The 18,237-nt window shown below is 39.5% G+C and overlaps 1 protein-coding gene across 2 annotated transcripts; it reads right to left on the minus strand.

Moving 5' to 3' along the window:
• Window positions 1-1,583: 1,583 nt before the first annotated feature.
• On the minus strand, window positions 1,584-17,424 carry LOC121504836 (protein mono-ADP-ribosyltransferase PARP14-like). 2 transcript variants are annotated; one of them, XM_041779906.1, is made up of 15 exons: window positions 17,146-17,424; window positions 14,944-15,077; window positions 12,274-14,364; window positions 11,435-11,668; window positions 11,124-11,348; window positions 10,941-11,007; window positions 7,775-7,918; window positions 7,598-7,657; window positions 7,033-7,209; window positions 6,709-6,847; window positions 6,544-6,599; window positions 5,251-5,973; window positions 4,413-4,546; window positions 4,145-4,322; window positions 1,584-3,243 (listed from the first exon to the last, which is right to left on the minus strand). In XM_041779906.1, the coding sequence occupies exons 1-15, from the start codon at window positions 17,318-17,320 to the stop codon at window positions 2,963-2,965; spliced, it is 4,818 nt and encodes a 1,605-aa protein (XP_041635840.1). In that variant the 5' UTR covers window positions 17,321-17,424; the 3' UTR covers window positions 1,584-2,962. The 2 variants fall into 2 exon arrangements, with proteins under 2 accessions (XP_041635840.1, XP_041635839.1); XM_041779905.1 differs by having other exon boundaries at window positions 12,274-14,367.
• Between the last annotated feature and the right edge of the window lie 813 nt (window positions 17,425-18,237).

The following is an 18,237-nucleotide window of genomic DNA, read 5'->3' on the forward strand; positions in this document are numbered from 1 at the left end:
TGTGAGGGAAAGGAACTAAAGATCAGTAAAGAGCCTAACCTGGGCCTCGCTAGGATGAAGTACTAGTCTAACCAGTGCTGGGAGTGCAAAAAAATGCAACTTTATCTTGTTCCACGTAAATTCCTACTATAAATTAGTGTGGGCCAGTGTTTAAATGCAGCAGGAAATATTCAGGTACTGTTACAGCCAGGGATATCCTGTAACTGTTGCGCAACTGGTTGGTCACGGTACACATAATAAAGCTTCATACTCTTCTCTGCCAGTCACTGTTGCTTTCAACTCACTCATTAACATCTTGGATATATCCAATTACACAGTGATGTAAAGGCAAATATGCCTATCATAGCACCTGACTCTTTCATCAGCCATTATGAATATGATTTCACCTTAGTGTAGTACTCTAAAAGGTATTTCCCCCCTTCTTTTTTCATTTGTCAAACTTAAATCTTTCAGATTATCAAACAGATTTTAATATTAAATAAAGATAACCCAAGTAAATACAAAATGCAGTTCCAGTTTTCAACTGATTGTTTCACTAAGATTAAAAAGCCATCCAAACCTACCTGGCCCTATGTGAGAAGTCCTTGTCCCCTGTACCTAAACCAACAATTACATGCATTTATTTGCAATAAATGGCAATGAGTCTATTACATCCCTGTAGGGGGATTTTGGCCCTCTCTTCTTTGCTGAATTGTTTTAATTCAACCACATTGGAGAGTTTTCCAGTATGAATGACCGTTTAAAGTCATGCTACAGCATCTCAACTGGATTGAAGTCAGGACTTTGACAAGGCCAGTCTAAAGCCTTCATTTTTTAAAACTAATCAGAGGTGGACTTGCTGGCGTGTTTATGATCATTGTCCTGCTGTATAACAATGGTGCACTTGAGCTTAAGATCATGAACTGATGGTCGGACATCCTTCTGGATTTTCTGGTAGAGAGCAGAATTCATGGTTCCATCTATAATGTGAAGTCATCCAGGTCCTGAAGTAGCAAAGCATCCCCAGACCATCACACCACCTATGATGTTCTTTTTCATGAAATGCTGTTAATTTTACTCCAGATGTAACAGGACACAGTCCTTTTAAAAACTTCAACTTTTGTTTTTTTCAGTCCGCCAAATGTTTTCCCAAAAGTTTTTTTTTGTTTGTTTTTGTTTTTTTTTTTGTAAACGTATCATGAGCCTTTGTGTTGGTTTTGGTAGGCAGTAGTCTTGGCCTTGGAACGCTTCCATGGATGCCATTTTTGCCCCTTCTCTTCCTAGTGTTGCACCTCACTTTCTTTATTGTACCAGGGGGCAACAGACCCTCTTATCTTGCTGCACAGGCTGACTATACAACATGTCAGTGAAAAGATTTTAAGTAACTTTTAATTCATGCCATGATTTAAAACGTTTTCTTCACAAACTGTCTTTTGTTGACATTCTCCCTCCAAAGATTCAGGATTAAAACTGGAAATCTTTATAAGCTACCAGACTACTGGAATTACTTGTCATATGATCACACCATCAACCACAGCAGGCATACTTTGATTTGCTAAAAAAAAAAAAAAAAAAAAAAAAAAAAAAAAAAATTTAATGTTGGTTTTTCAGTTACATAATCAGAGGCTGAGTCACATTTAAACTTTTAGTTAAGTCGTGTCAAATGTTATGCTACAATTACTTATACAATGAATTATTTATATAAGATCATTTAAATATTACCCCAAAAATGTCAAACAAAAAAGACCGCAGTGGATTCTGGGTGTTCCCAAGGTCTCCTCCCAGCTTTGCCTTTCAGCTCAGCTGCCTCTTCACAACGCCCTAATTACCGCTAGTGCTACCGCCTGTCAATCTCACACTCTCTTCTACCTTCACTCATGAACAAAACCTCAAGATACTTGAAGTCCTTCACCTGAGGCAGACTCACTCCCCACCCCAAGAGCGCAATCCACCATTTTCCAGCAGAGAGCCATGGCCTCGGACTTGGAGGGGCTGACTCTCATTCTGACTGCTTTGCACTAAGCTGCAAACTATCCCAATGCCCACTGATTTGGGACCTAGAATTGTAAATAACATGCTCAGTATTTGGAATCAAACACTGAACACATTTACAATACTACATCCTAATGCCTCTGACAGCATATCCTCAACAACCAATGAGAGCAAGCAGACCAGGGGGACCAAATGACATTAAGAAACAAAAAGAATGACAACACAGGGGTTCTTAATGACAGTTAAAAACAGAAAAGTATAAGGGGAAGATAATAGAGAAACACAGGAAATGCAAGGAAATTAAAATGACAAGATTATAATGGAACTAGAAATACAGTTTAAAAATCAATACTGACACATGTATATAATAGCTCCTTTAACTTAGGAAAATGTTGCTGACAGAAATACTTTATCTTATTTGTACTGTGCTTCTAGCAAGCATAATTAGCCTACATTTTAATGATTAAGAAAGGAGCAAAATGTTTTACCAATGGATCTTTAATGTTGACTCTACTTTTGGAATCTTCAATTTCTGTCCACTATTTATCTTGTCATTTACACAATATGAAAATCTCTACCTTTTGATTAAAACAGACTTTAAAGATGTAGACAGTATAATAAAGAAATGTACTGGAACTGTATTATAATAGAACTTCATTTTAAGGTTGATAAATATATAATCTCAAAGAGGTTTTTTTGCTTAAATAAATGATGAAGCCACTTAAAAAAGCTAAATTTACTAGTTTTGACATTTTAATATACTTCATCACTGCTCAGAGATATCAAATGTAAAGTAAAACATATAAATGGAGGTTTTATTTCAGTTTAATCTTCAAGAATAAAAGCAGGATTTGATAGAAATAAAGGTCACCCAACTTTTCCTCCTGAAAAATGGGTCAAGTGCCATAAAAGGAAATTTAAAGTTGGTTTTGAAACACCAGATTTTTACAAACATTGATCATTCTGACTGGCCCAGTACACAACCGTGTCTTTATCTGAAAGTGATGAGGTACTCTGGGTAGGCCTGGTCATCGTGAAAGATCACAAACATGGAGGGTGTCTTCTGGTTGTCCACCACACTGTCATAGCAGTCGGTGGGGTCTGAGGCCCGAGGCGGGGCAGCTTTCATGGAAGAATTACCGACTGTGTAACGGCCGGTCAGGACTCGAGCAACGTACAATCGCTTTAGGCCTGATGTGTCTGCAGGCGAAAACCGAGAAGCTGAATAGTTTGCATTGACTGCGAAGTAAACTCCCTTTCCATACGCTGCAGCTGTAAGAGAAACAGAGAATAAAGACATTTTGACTTGATGGCATATGACATAGGTAAAAAACAAGTAGCTTAAATAAAACAACCCCTCTTATTCATCACTCTTAGGCAACAAGAAGTGTGTTATTCTGTTTCAGAATAGGTGCTTTTCTAGGCATTTTGCTTCTCATTTTATTATCAGCTCAAATTTTTGGGTTGTTTATGAGTCACCTTCCACACTTAAAGTCCCGTTAAATGATAAAAATTAATCTTTATTTTAGGGTTGTTGTATGACAGCCCACTGTTCTGAACCACCAGGCCAAATTTCAGTCATGAAAAACATCTCTAAGTTTATAGAACTAGGCTTCAAAATCATGAAAAATAAGGCAGTGAAATCTTTTCTAAGTGAAATTTAAAAAAAAATGTCCTTCTGATCAGAGTGCTGCTGCCTGGCTCTGTGCCAGAGCACAGAAACACAAGTTTTGGATAAAATTTACCGTTCTCTGGCACAAATCTCTCTGTTGTGATGCTTTTAATGACCCTGGCTGATAGATTTGGGAAATTTAAACCACAGTGAACAAAAGCATAGCATGTAACTGGATGTTAACTTTTAATGAAAGCAGTGACATCAGCTACAACAGACAATATTTAGGTGAACTGATTTTATATCCCTGTAGCCTATGGGGGGGGGGTTCCCCATCAAAACTGGTGATGTCATGGGCTCCTATATTTGCCCTGCTCAACCAGGGAAGAGGTGGGCAACTTTTAACAGTCTAAAGCAAAAATTCAGTCATACAGATCACAGTGTTTTTACATGTTTACAGCAACCTTATTCCAACATATCTAGTGTGTTAAGACAAAAATTTTGGACTTCACTTTACAGGGACTTTATTGTTACATAAAATATATAAAAAACATTCCTCACCATTTGTCCCTGCGTAGCCCCGGTCAAACTTGTCTCTCTCGATGCAGTTGCATGACTCTGCTTTTGTGCCGTGGTAAAGAGACATCTCTCCAAGCTCTGTTAGACCGTTCTTGGCAAATATACGCTGCCGACACACGGAGTAGGCGTGCCACAGGTAATAGTTCTGCACACGTTCGATCTGAGAAAACAAAGATACTTCATTATTTCCTTATTCTGTTCTTATTCAAAGCATAGAAAGGGAAAGACATTTTTCTGTGGGAACACTCACTTTGCAAATGTTGAATTTAGCTGTCCTGAGGAAGCCTTGGGCTACAATCTGGTACTCTTGTGAGGTTGGCTTCAGCTCCACCTTTTTAAAAAGTTCGTTTTCCATCGGCTCCCAGTTTGGTGGCAACTCTAATGCTAAAGCAGGAGTAACAAAAATTTATGGCAGGGTTGTAGCACAAATTCAATTGAACTAACACTTATGTCACAATAGTTCCTTATGGGGATCCACATAGTTTTATTTTCAGGGATTTCTGCTCAATATATTTTATGTCCCTCCAGCATAAAACATTTGATCTATTGCATTGAGCTTTCAATTTGTAAGCCAGGCTTCAATTTTGATTTTTTTTCCCCAGCAGATGGCACCATGCACACTATAACAAGCAACAACTTTGGTCTGTGAGGAAACAAGTCTCTTTCTTGAGTTTCACTCACTACTTGTCCTCTTTTTCAGAGGGTCAGACAGTGTATGATAAAAGCAGGAGGGGGTTTAGTTGTTAGACTGAAAATGTACTGATGTACTTTGAAATACATAGCATTTCTTCTGGTCCGATTTCCCTTTTTGTCAAAATAAATTGCAGACAGAAAAATATCCCAATATCAGATATTTTCCACCTTTGTGTGGTTGTTTTTTTTCCTTAAAAATATTTATGTATTAAAGGCTCAAAATGCTGACAAGAAATGGTTTTGTATAAAATATCAGTGTTTAATAATTTGTATGGGGCTTGGCGCCACTTAGGGGACTTAAATCAGGACTTAACGTTCTGACTGATTTTCTTAAACAGGACAAAAGACTTTACACCAGTTATTAAATGTTAAAATGTGATTTAAGTGTTACATACGTGCTTCAGTCTTAGATCTTTTCACTTTATAGGTGGTTCCTGTGATCCAGTCTGTGGCATCTCTTGTCATCAGGTTTACTCTGACTTTCATGCCTTCTGGTCCTGTTACTTCTTCTGACACCTGTTGATTCAAGTGAGCCTGCTCCAGTACATAGTTGTCATGCAGACTCAGCTCCTTCCAGGTTTCATTCTTGTCCTGAATGGACCACTGGACATCAAGAGCCAACATCGCTTCTTCTTTATCTTGGAGATCTTCAGAGAGTGCTTTTTGGATGGCTCTGTTAATGAGCTCAATGACGGTCAAAACATCTTCTTTTAGACCTCTCAGGACATAGACCTCTCTTCCTGAACCTGAACGGTCTCGAGTTTCAGCTCTGGCTGCGTTTCCGGCTCTGTTTCCATCCAACCCTTCAGATCCTTGACGTCTACGATACTCTAGGCTTAATCCTAAGGCTCTGACTTTGCTCTGCACTGCCTCCAGTTCCATGGGTTCAAGCCTGGAAAAATCATGCACATCAACATCTCTCTCCACAAGCTGCTTCTGCAGGACTCCTTCCAGATCTCTCTTGATGGTTCTGATGGTGTCTGGACCGCCACAGCTGATCACACTTATCACAGCAGGAGGCGGCTTAAAGGAGTGGAAGGTTTTGTCTTCAGAAGCTGAAGCTGTAGAGGTTCTTGATTTCTTGTTTTGCCACTTCGCAAGCATTAATCCTGCTTTTTCTACAAATAAAGAACAGATGCATCTTTTTTTCTTCAGTGTTACACACCCAGATAAATAAGTCTTTATCAAACAACCATATCAACTCAATTTTTAAATTTACCCATGCAATCACACCCCTAATAAACACACAGAGATAAGATGTTGTTACAAGTTTCTTCAAGCCTTATAAACCATTTTAACAAAATTAATGCCAAAGCCGGACCACAGACATGCAAAAAATAATTCACAATAAACCTAATTTGCATGAGGGTTGAATCACTTTGATTACAACTATACGAGACACTGCTCATAGCCACCACCTTGTTCTCCCCAATCGATGTTGACTGGTCAGGTTTGTTTTCAACCCTAGTACGAATGTAGATCTGAGCTTTGCAAGACCGATGTGCCTGGTGACAGACTTGTAGTCTGGCCAATCGATCTGCTTTGCAAGGTTAGCAGGTGAAGGAAATTTGATGTGTTTGTAAAACAGTAATAAAACAATCAGGTTTGCTCACCGCAAAGCAATAAAATGACATGAATTTGCGTTTAGCCATTTTTTTCTTCCCAAAGCCATTATAATGAAAACAAACCTCTCATACTGAGGTGGCGATTGGCTGTGAGTCCAAAGCGTCTCTCCAGCTCTGATCTGCAAAAACATCACACAGGACAGAGGGATGAGAAGTGAAGTCAATGATTATATCAGGCATCTTTGCCTTCAATAGTTTGTTTCCAATGGCGTGAGATTCTTTTCTAACCTGAATGCCTGAAAGACAGGTTGTTCCAGAATGACGATGCGGATGAGTGAGAGAGATTTTGGCTTTAACTCTGTAATAGATGAGGTCATGCCATCCAGCATGGCTTTACAAGCTTTGGTGAAGTCCACACCAGCTGCACCTGAATGAATATGAAGACTGTCAATACCCATCAACTGTAATGTATCAGAGTACTGTGTCATTCAACTTCTTGGACTCTACTCTATTCCAATAACAGTAAGTTGAAAAATCTGGTGTTCATCATACAGCAAGAGTACTGATAAACACTATCAAACACACATATGGTGATATTCCCTTAGAACTGACCTGTATTTATAGCTGGGAAAGAGGCTGAGCTGTAGCCTTTGCTCTCACAATGCTTCAGTATGTTCTTGCAATTCTTGCGAATCACCTCCGGGTTGGCAAAAAAACTAGCATGAATGATTTCTGTACAGCCAAGGAATCCAGGTCCTGTGCTGCAATAACGTTCTGGTGGGATGCCCACTGACAAAAAGAAAAAAAAAACAGTTTTTAAATAAAACTTAAAGGTGAGTATGTGCTTAAGTAGATGATTCAAATGTCTACAATATAAAGCATACAAGACTTCTCTAAAGTTTCCATCCAATGCAGCAAATGCCCAGAAGATGAAATAAAGGTAATGTGAACTTGTGCATATTTCCATACACTATGTGTACCGTAGATACATATAATTAGTAATGTAAAATTTCAAATTCAAGGGCAAAAAACATTACAGGTATTACAACAAGCTTATGTAACTTCAGGGCTGACCAAATCTCAAGCAATTGAAATGTTGCTTTTATACCAAATTCTTAAACCCAGGACCTAATTTCTTTTGGTAATTAATACTTTTTCAATCCGGTCTTCAACTTACCTCTGGCTAACTCTGCTTGAACAGCAGGACCAGCAGCAGTCACAATGGCTTTAGACACACCTATGATTTTGTTTGAACACATGGTTACTGACACATACGAGCCATTTTGTGTGGTCTTAATAGACTAAATTTGATAAAGGATAAAGATGTCACAAAGCACTGAAAAATCAACAACACCTGATTGGTTGGAGAAGTCGGTTGTGTTGACAATGACATCAGTCACCTCACGAGTGATGTCACCATTGACCATCTGCAGCTTGACTCCGCCCAGCATGGCTGTGACCTCATCATCAGATACAGCAACGTGGCGGTAGAAGGAAGCTAAAGTCAATGAGAAATTCAATCAAGCATTAACATTTAAAAGTTTGATGTTCAATCTGATGTCCCAGTGTAGAGGTCAAACAGAAAAAGTTCGCAGCAAAAAAAGATGTACAAAAATAATTTACTTTAACTGAAAATTCAGCCTATTTCACTCTTTCAACCCATGTTAACCTCTCACCTAGCATACATGTTAGCTAACAGCCCCAGAAGACACTTGAACGTCTTCCCAAAAAAGTGCCCTTCTAGGATACACAAGGTTGTTTGAATCTAAAATCTCTGAGAATTTTTTAGACCAATAAAGTCAAACCAAACTCAAAATGAATAAAAATGCAGTTCTGTTTCAGTTTGATATGTAACTTGCCAAAAGATCGCTAGCCTGCTAGCAAAGGTGGAAAAAATATACAACTCAAGTAAAAGTAGTAATAACGGTTTAAATTTAACTTTAGTGAAACAAAAAGTACTCTAAGCACTGAATACTTAGCTTCTGAGGAGTTGTACTGTAAAATATGATCTTTCCTTGAGGCCAGCTCAGACTATACCAATTCAGCCAGATTTCGTCCTGACTGCAACATTGCAGCTCATTGTCAAAACTCGGGCCCAATTTTTCAGCGTCAGGAAAGACTAACACTCAAAGTGTGAAATAATTAACACATCCAAGGGGCACCACAGCTCAACAAGACTAGCGTGACAGAAATTTTCTTACATCATCATCTAGTTTGACACCTTGACCTGATGTCAGCGATGCCGATATTGCCTCCCCTCAGGGGCGGAGCTAGGCCTTGCCAACATTAGGGGCTTAGCCCAAGAGGGTCCAGGGGCATTCTCCCCGGGAGATTTTTCCTGCTTTACAGGCACTATTTTAGTTGATTTTAAGCAATCTTTATTTGTTGAATGCACATGTTTATTTTTGAGAACTTAATGTACCTATTCGAAACAGTGTTCATGATTTTAAAGTGTTGAGTATGTACCTGTAACCTAATTACGTATGTTTGGTGTTTTTTCCAAAGGCAAATGGCATAACGGAATTTAAAAACTGGCCTCATCTATAGGTACTATGTGATCAATTCCTTTCTGACTCTCTCTGTTTCTGCTCTCTCTTCCTCCTCTAAATTTCTTGATTTTTTTCCCATTCTCTCTCTGCTCCGCTCTTTTACTCCTGGATGGAAGTTTGCTCGACTGAAAGAGGAAGATATAAAAACAATGAGCTTTTAGATTTATGACCATGATATTACCATTAAAAGAGCAAGTTTTACATGTATCTTAGTCACATCAACTCTTGGCACCTCTATCTTTTCTGTAACCAAGCTCTATTATCTGAACAAGAGTTACCTCCGCCAAGGAGGTTATGTGATCGGCAGGGTTAGTTAGTTTGTTAGCAACATAACACAAAGTCATGGACGGATTTTGATGAAATTTTCAAGAAATGTCAAAAATGGCATAAGGAAGAACTGATTAGATTTTGGGAGTGATCCAGATCCGGTTTCCTAGTTTCATCTTCGGCCTCTTTTTGTCTTCACTTGAGTAGCAACTTCACTTCCTCGTCTCTCCTTCTTCTCCCTTTCTCTTTTTTACATTTTCTTTCTTCTTCCCCAGAAATCTTTGAGCTTTAAACGATTTATTTCCTATATTGTGGTGTGTTTTGCACAGTTTTTTTTTCTTAAAAAAGAAATGGTTAAATTAACTTTCTCAAGTTAACTGTTTCCACATTACTGGAGTCAGTAAGGTCAGACTAAAGTCTAAGTCTAAAAGCCACGTAGTATTTTCTATGTATAAGATTCAAGATAAAGTAGAAACCAAACCTGACAGAGGTTCATAATTGCCAATATTTTAGAGTGGATAAGGTAGTGTTTTCCATCTAAAAAGAGTTGAAAAGATCATAAAATTCTTCAGCCTATACTTCAGCAAAAACATGGTTTCTTTAGGTCATCTCTTATTCTATATGATTTGTGCCTGAATCATGCACAATTCAAGTCTTTTAAAAACAGCCATTACCAAATGTAAAAGTGTGTGCACAAGAGTTTGTTGAAAATAACAAGAGTTATCTCTTCTTCCAAAAGAGTGAGACCCTGTTCATATTCAACATCTCTGCTGTGCTCAGTATGGGTATGACAGACTGACCCAGGGTCAGCAGCATCACTTAGCAGACTCACAGGATCAGATCACTGTTTATCAAATATGGTCAGAACTCAGAGGAAAGCTTAAAGGAGAGCTGTCTGTAATGTGGAGGATGCATATTTATTTTCTCAGCTAAAGCTCAGTCATCCAACTGATTGATCAGATGTAAGTGTCTGTGCTTTTAGCACTAATCAGAGCAGAGAGTCCCTGACTTAAAATGACACAGTAACAAGCAGACACACAACACTAACGCGCTGTGAGCTCAGGCTGAATTAACGTGTTGTATGTTTGCTGTCTGCTAAATTTGACTTTAGAAACTTTACCTGTGTTGTACTGAACATCCACTCTCCTCTTTGCTCTTTCCTTCAACTCCACTGCTTGACGTCTACCAAAGATTGCATATTAACGACAAGAGCACTCACTTTATCCCTAATTCAAGCACAATCAATAACTTAACAGAGAAGCGAGTCGCTCTGAGACGAAATAAGTTTGGGACTTTTATGAAAGCATCCGGGGCTTAAGCCCATGTAGCCACCGCCTTACTCCACTGATGCCTCCTCTTGATACATCCATAACTGTTATTCATAATCCAAACCATAAATGTTTCTTATCGGTTGTTTTTTCCTTTTGCAAGCAAAAGACCACTACAATCATATAGAGCACTTCTGTCGTAGAGTGACTGACACTCTTTGCTGAATTACAGTCATTTTAAAAAATGAAATTAATAACTTTGTACCTGTGCCTGTAAGCCATGACTTTAAAAGAGCTGCTGTGTTTGTAAGCCTCTACCATATCGCTTCCTCTTGTAGCATTAAAATTAATCTTGTAGTTTTATAGATGTAAATCACACGAAGAATCAAAGTTTCTATACAAAACAAAAAAGAAATCATAACTGTTCATCAGTTACCTTGGTTTGGATTAGCATCATTTGTGAATCCTCTGAGGTGCAGCTTTTCCTGGGCGGACTGGAAGGCCTGCATTCAAATTAGCATTTTAAAACAACAACGTTATCGGGAGTTAATGGCTGTGTGTACTGTTTGTGTAGTAGTCTTGCCTGGGTATCCAGACCACGCTGCAGTGTTTTCCATACCTTGCTCGACTCTTTGTCACTGGAGTGAATGACAGTCCGGATGAGGAATGAACTGCTGCTGATTCGATTCTGTTCAAATTCTTGGATCTCCTCCAGTAAAACCTTGGCTGCCACGCTGTGAGGAAAACCCAGGACAGCCCCAGTCCCCAGCACTGGTAGAGCAACTGAACTACAGCCTCTGATTCCACAGGTCGCCAGGATCTTTTTAATGGCCTGCCTCAGAACCTGCAAGATTTAAGGGTTGTGAGGGTTAATAAATAAAACACAGTAAACCTGGATAACATAGCCTACAAAGAGATACTTAAATTCACCTGGACTGCGGTTCCACGGTTATTATCCCAGGGAAAGAGGTTGATGAAAATAACTCCTTTAGATAGGAGTCCAGGCAAGTCTTCCACTAAAACTGTGGCACCAGGCAATGTGGCTCCTCCTGATTCATGGTAAAACTTCGCAGTCAGCTGAGGTCCAACCAATTTGGAAAAACAGTGTCCAACTCGGGTAGAGAGAGGGTCATGGCCAGACATAGGACAGACCAGATAATCCGCCTAGATGAAAGCAATAATGTACGTCATCTTAGCTCAAAGTAGGTTCATCTGCTTGTAGTACTGACATTTAATCATCCGAACTTGTGTGATAAAATTATCAAATCACTGGCATCAAGTACCAATATGTCGGTGTACATAAATTACACTCTAAGAACATTTTCTTGGCAATTCTTGGCCCTCCAAGGTCCATTTCATGAATCTTCACAGTGATATGAGTGACGGCAGCATGAACGGAAGCCAAATGAGAAGAGGTAGAGGACAGCGGGATAATGTCATATAGTGGTGAGAAGACATACAGCTCCTGAATCTCTTCAGCAGACACTCACAAGATTCTGATTTCTAATGCTGTTTTACCTAATGGTGATCAGAGGTACTTCTGAGACACTGTTTTGTGAGCTTACAGCCTTCCAATGCTCTTCAATTTTCCATTATATATTAATGTCACAGAACAAAAGAGTAGAAATACTGGACTAACAAAATACAAGTATGGTCATGGTCTTCTTGTCTGATCGGGCAGCAAGAAACTTATGTAGGCTGTTTTAAATACTGTCTATCATGCTCCAAACTTCAAGATAACAGAGGCTTAATAGAGGATAGGTTCTTACCTGCTGGCTCTCTATGGTTCCCTGGATGATCTGTACTTTGACACCATCTCCAGGAAGTGCAGCAGTAGCTCCTCTGACTTCATCTTGAGCAGACTGATTCCTCTGGAATTCCCCACCACTTACATCTTGGCCTTGGAGAAGCCTGTCACATGCTTCCTGCATTGCCCTGACAACTTCGTCCCTGTTATCAATCAGAACAATTCTGTTCAAACTTCTGCCTTCCTCACTGCCAAATTTTTTCACAGCAGTAACGATAGCCTCTGAGCACACAGGGACAGGAACACCGAATATACCTGAGCTAATACAAGGCATGGCTATAGACCTGAAATCCATCAGCTCTGCTAAGCCCAGAGCAGACAGGACTGCTTTTTCCAGTAATGCTCTTTCTCTTCCACCTGATTTTCCAGCTGTCGGTCCAACAGCATGCAGCAACTTCTTGCACTTCAAGTCCCCACCTGTGGTGACTACCACTTCACCTGTAGGAATTTTCCCAGTTTGTCTGACTATTAAAGTGCTCTCCTTCTGCACCAAAGGGCCGCCTGCCTTGCTCAGTGCACCAGCAACCCCTCCACCATGGTCAAGCCTTTCATTGGCAGCATTCACAATGGCGTCAGCTTCCTGTTTGGTGATGTCACCCTGACATACAAGCACCTTGAGCCCACCACAAAGGCTGTAAGTAGCAACAGTACCGGACGCAAAATCCTGTCTAGAGCTTCGTAGTTGTTCTGGAAGCTGTATGAGACACTTTTGAGAGTAAGCAGCACTTAAAAGGGTCTCTCTTCCAAAGGGACTTTGGAAATACCTCCCTGCCCCTGGCATATCAATGGTGACTCTGTCTTGACTAAGAGAGTCCAGAAATGGACCCAGCTGGTTCCTAACCTCTGTCACTTTCCCTGATGGGCCCCCCAGCACAACCGCAGGCTGAAAGGAATTTGTCAAAGGTTGGATGGTAATCCCTGAATAATCAAACTTGTGCAGCTGCAGTAGTTCTGATAAATCTCGTACTAACTCTGGGAAGGGGAGAAAGATTGTGCCTTCAATGCATGACTGGTCCAAAATGAACTCATGTACAACTTCACTAAGCTCTTCAAACTCTTTTATGTGGCCCAACAAGCACAACTTGTTGTCTAAGCCAATAGTAACTTGAGCCCTACATTGCCCTTTGTTCATCTCGGTAGCCTTGCGTCTCAGCTGCTCTTGAAGCTCAAGTGGCACAGTAGCACAGTTAGGGATATAAATGTTATCTTCCTTGAACTTTTCATGCAGCTTTTTTTCAATATCACCCAGTTTATCACCAGAAAGTGTGAAGATTCGTAGCTCTGCGTCTCCTAACTCTACTTCCACTTTGTCTCCAACACCTAAGAAGTCCACTAGCATCCCTGGTTCAGCATAAGCCTTCCTCAGAAAGGCCAAAAGATGTGGGCTCATGTCAGAAACTGTCCTTTGTAACACCATTTTCTCAATATTTGCAATGAACTCTTTAGCCTTGAGGATTTCCTCCAAAGAACCTTCTAAAACTATCTGACCAACATCCCCCTGAGTGACCTTCACTTGTGGTAAATCTTGTCCCAAACTGTGCTCAATCATTTCCCACAGGAGGCCGACTTTGGCCTTACCTAGTCTGCAAATGTTTCTTTGCTTCTTACTCGAACGTGTCCCTTGTTTATGTACGTCCCCTGCATCCTTTACCATGGCATTCACATGAGAGCACTTCCCAACGACAACAGCCATGCCACCCTCGGTGTAAACCTTCACGTCAGCTGTGGTCTGAAGGGAGCTGTAGGACTGACACAAAGCCTTAACTTTGTGAATATCACCCTCATAGTAGTAGCTATAGCCATCGAAGACTTTGACTGCCTCAGCTTTCCAGTCTGCAACGTCATGAGCAGCAGTAGGTTGAGCTGAACTCCTGACTAACACCTTACCCTCCTCTGGGAAAAGCTGGGCAGTGCAGGAAACAGAGGTGAGTTCTTCCTCTAGTTGTTTATTCGCTTTGGGGCATTCTTTTAGGTAACGAAGGAGGTATTTTTCCAGATGTAGTTCATGTACTTCAACACTTGGAGAGCTTGAAGTAAGGGTCAACTTCTGAAACTGCTGTAGAAAATACAAGCAGAAGTTTTCAGTACACAACAAGATGTAGTGATACTCTGAAACAGTGTTTCATACATGTAAAGTATAAAAAAATTACAGAGATGGAGGTTTTAAAGTCAAATTTATGGCCTTTTCAAACATACACTAACTACAGAAAATTTCCCACAACTCTTTGAGGGGAGCATTCGCCTTAGCAGTTGTTGACCCCGCTCTGTGATTTTATGTGGTCTCCCACTTAGTGGCTTAGGAGCTGTTGTTCCTCTATGCATCCATTTTCTAATAATAACACTCACAGTTGTGGAATATCCAGCAGAGAGTAAATTTCATCAACTGTCTGATTACAAAGTTGGCTGAGCTCTTCAGAACAACACTTTTTGTATCACAAGTGTTTGCAAATGAAGACTGCATGGCTAGGTGCTTGATTTTATATATCTGTTGTAATGGGTCTCATTGATACACCTGAATTCAACAAGTAACAGGTGTGGCCACATTGTGTACCTCCATAGGTTGTGAGCTACCTTTATGTTTTCTAGCATTAATGTCAAGTTAAATCAACAGCTGAAAGGTTTCCACACAAACCTGTGATAGAGACAAGTCCACTGTAGGGCTCATCGGCTTTCCCCTTGATGCTGGGTTGCTTCGGACTATCAGCTTTAAAGGAACACCAGCAAGCTCCAGCTCATGTTCGGATTTCTGTAGGACCCTCTGCTGAGCTGATAAGGAAAGGAGAACGTTACTAATAGGTACTTTTGTCTTATGTCTTCTTCTACAAACTCAAATTCAAGTGTTGTGTAGTTTTTGTGGTGGATTATTGCACCAGCCTAGGAGCCCCATAAGTGCAAGGCCCCCTGCTCCTAATTGTGCTTTTTTCCTATGACGTGCTATCAGTGCTAAACCAGTTGGCAGTTGTTTATATCAAACTAATGAGCTTTACTGCAGCAAGGTAGTAGTCATTATGAACTACAGCGGCTACTAGTGGCGGTTGGCTGCATTACAGTTTAGGCGGAGCGTTTGTAGTTGCAGGCCTAAACAGATAATGCGTAATTTTAATAATTAGCTTAATTAACTAATAATTCTGGTGCATACTACAAAGGAGGCCAAATTTAACCCTTTAGCCAGCTAATTTCGCACAGCCTTAGTACTGACACATATTAATCCTTAAAGAACATTTATATTAAATTAGCGCCTAATTTGTTAGATACAAAGGGCCACATTTAGTTTACCAAATCAGCAGCTGACCTCCTGTACCCATGCTTGTAAAGTTAACTTTGTTTTCAAATTACCGCTTTCACAGTGGAAAAATGTCAGAGAGAAAACTGCCTGTGTTTGAATTTAAGTCAAAATCCTGCCTGTAAGTTACTGAATCATGAATTCCTCCCTAGCTCTGGGAAAACATGTTGTGTAGCTTTGTTTTGTTGAAACAGATACACTTGTACTTTCAGCAGGGCGTTGTCATATTTATCAGTCAGTGCCAGGCACTAACTGTATCAGCCTCTTTTCTACATTGTAGATTAAATCAGATTTTCTCAGAACTCTTAGTGTCAGCCTGCCGTGAGACCCACAAAATGACTGCATGTACAAAGAGGAGCCAAAACCACCGAAAAACAAAGACTGAAAACACCTGTCAGAACACACACAAAGGCAAAAGAGGTTAAAAAAAAAAATCACAATTTTCCTAACTCTGTAGTCATTTTTGAGTCTGAAGGCTACTGCCTGATAAAGGTATAGGATTCTTTAAATAGGTTGAATACATTTTTTCCCCATTCTTTAGACTAGTATGTTATCAAATCAAGTTTCTCTCATGGAGATTAAATCTCAGTTCAGTTACATAATTAAGCTGGAATGACATTTAAGCCCTTATGCCTACACCTGTCTTTGTTACTGTTGTCTGTTGCCTCCCAGCATCAGACCTAGACACTGGTATGTGACCTTTCACTATTGGCAGCATTTTTATTATTATCCTATGCAAATATATTCTCATAATATGATGTATGACCGAAATATTTAACTGTAGAGTTCCTTTTTAAGTCCTTTTGGCATAGGGCTGGGAAACGTGATATTTTTGAGATATAATGTAATCTATATATATTTGTGCAGCTTGCTGTTGATACAAGTGACTGTGTGAAATTTGGTCTATGTGGATTTGACAAAATAAGAGCACACAATACCATAATCATGCTGATTTGGGGCCTTTTTCCATTCTAGAAAAACAGACACTTCCACTTTTTTGAACACCACACTATAAAAACAAAACCGTTAAATCTGTAACTTTGTTGTTGTGTGGAGTCTCACATTTTTCAAATCAGTAAAGATTTAAAAAAATATATATTAGTGTGTACTGGCATTAGAACTGACTTTGTTTTTGTCATTTTCTTTACAGAAAAAAAAGGCTGAGATATCCTGTGTCACCATTCAACGAAAAAAATACCAGCAGGCTATGTATGATTTTTGATCAATGTTGCCCAGCCCTGTTTTGGTACAGCAGACGCCAAATGTGAAAGTGAAAGTACTTCCCAGCACACGGTGGTTTCGATATTAGGGCAGTGACGGTAGATTTAAATAAGTCGTTGTGTTAAGAAACATCAATAGTTTAAAAGTTCTCATGTTTGAAAAAAAGCTGAATCAGCATCCTTTGTGAAAGTGTCCAGACTGGGAAAAAAAAAACAAGGAGTTTCCGTTGTTGTCATACTTTCACTTTCAACTTCATCAGCAAACATCGATAAAAGTACGAAAAAACAAACAACAAAAGCACAACATGACACCATAGTTGACTTTTCTTACCATCTTCTTCCCTGAAAGCGATGCTGTAAACTTTATCGCCGATGTTTGTCACAGGTCCGCAGTCTCCTCCTCCAGATTTACGGCGAATTTGAAAATACTTCGCAATCTTGTTCTTGTGTTCTTCCCTCAGAGTGTCACACTCGAAGAAGACTGGGAACGGGTAGGAATCCTCCATGTTGTCTACATTTGTCAGAATAACACGTTTGTATGATTAATTAATGCAGTACAGGACTCGTAAGCACCGAGGTCGGTGCCCTTCTGACAAGTGCAAACCGGGCATTGTACGAGCTCCTATACACCTCCTTTGATGTATGTAGACGTCACAAGACTTCCTTCTTTTTCTTCTTCGTCGTTTCTTTTTCTACACGTTTTAGCTAGATATGAAAAATAGCCTACTTCTCGTCGGTGAATTTGTTAAAGTGCTCAACCATAAAACTCTTTACAACTCTGGTGAAGAGTGGGTTTTTGTAGTTGTTTTTTTAACTGTTGGATAAAAAATATCACAAAAGTACTCAAGTTGCAGAAAACGAAAGAAGCTTGAGATAAATTATATTCAACCTAATTAGCTGAAGAGGCAAGATTGTCTGAGTAGAAATCCCCTGCATGTCAGCCCTTTTAAACTCCATGTATCAAATGAATTGTCCAGCAGTGCTGAGTCATGTTTATGGCAGAGTATTGTATATTGAATGGATAATTAAGGAGTGTTTTGAATTTTCAGGGAGTTTCACGAACAAAACTGTGAGCTACTGATTAAATGACATATTAGAAAACTGGTACAAGTAAAGAAGATATGGCTTTTTTTCAAGGATATAAGTGCCAATTTTAGCCAGAAGGGGGCACCATTGAACAATCCATGACGTGGAGAGCTTCACTATACAGTGCCGGAAAAAAATATTTACCCCCTTGGACGTTTAACCCTTTTATTGGCTTTATGAATCAATTATTGTTGATATAATTTGGCTTTTTTTTAGATAAAAAATGACAAAAAACACGCTCTTAAATGTCAAAGTGAAAACAAAAATATACAGTAATGTCAAACAAAAAAATGAAAGGTAAAATAAGTGGCTACATAAATATTAACCCCCTTTAAAG

Source organism: Cheilinus undulatus, linkage group 22, assembly GCF_018320785.1.
Source record: "Cheilinus undulatus linkage group 22, ASM1832078v1, whole genome shotgun sequence".
NCBI classification, from domain to species: domain Eukaryota; kingdom Metazoa; phylum Chordata; class Actinopteri; order Labriformes; family Labridae; genus Cheilinus; species Cheilinus undulatus.

Bases quoted from the DNA above. Each gene is read 5' to 3' on its own strand.
- LOC121504836 (XM_041779905.1), bottom strand. From the start codon at position 17,320: ATGGAGGATTCCTACCCGTTCCCAGTCTTCTTCGAGTGTGACACTCTG. The intron at 7,658-7,774 runs GTGTTGTTGATT...ACAAAATCATAG, and splicing joins CGACTTCTCCAACCAATCAG to GTGTGTCTAAAGCCATTGTG. The intron at 7,210-7,597 runs GTAAGTTGAAGA...TCTTTTTGTCAG, and splicing joins TCAAGCAGAGTTAGCCAGAG to TGGGCATCCCACCAGAACGT.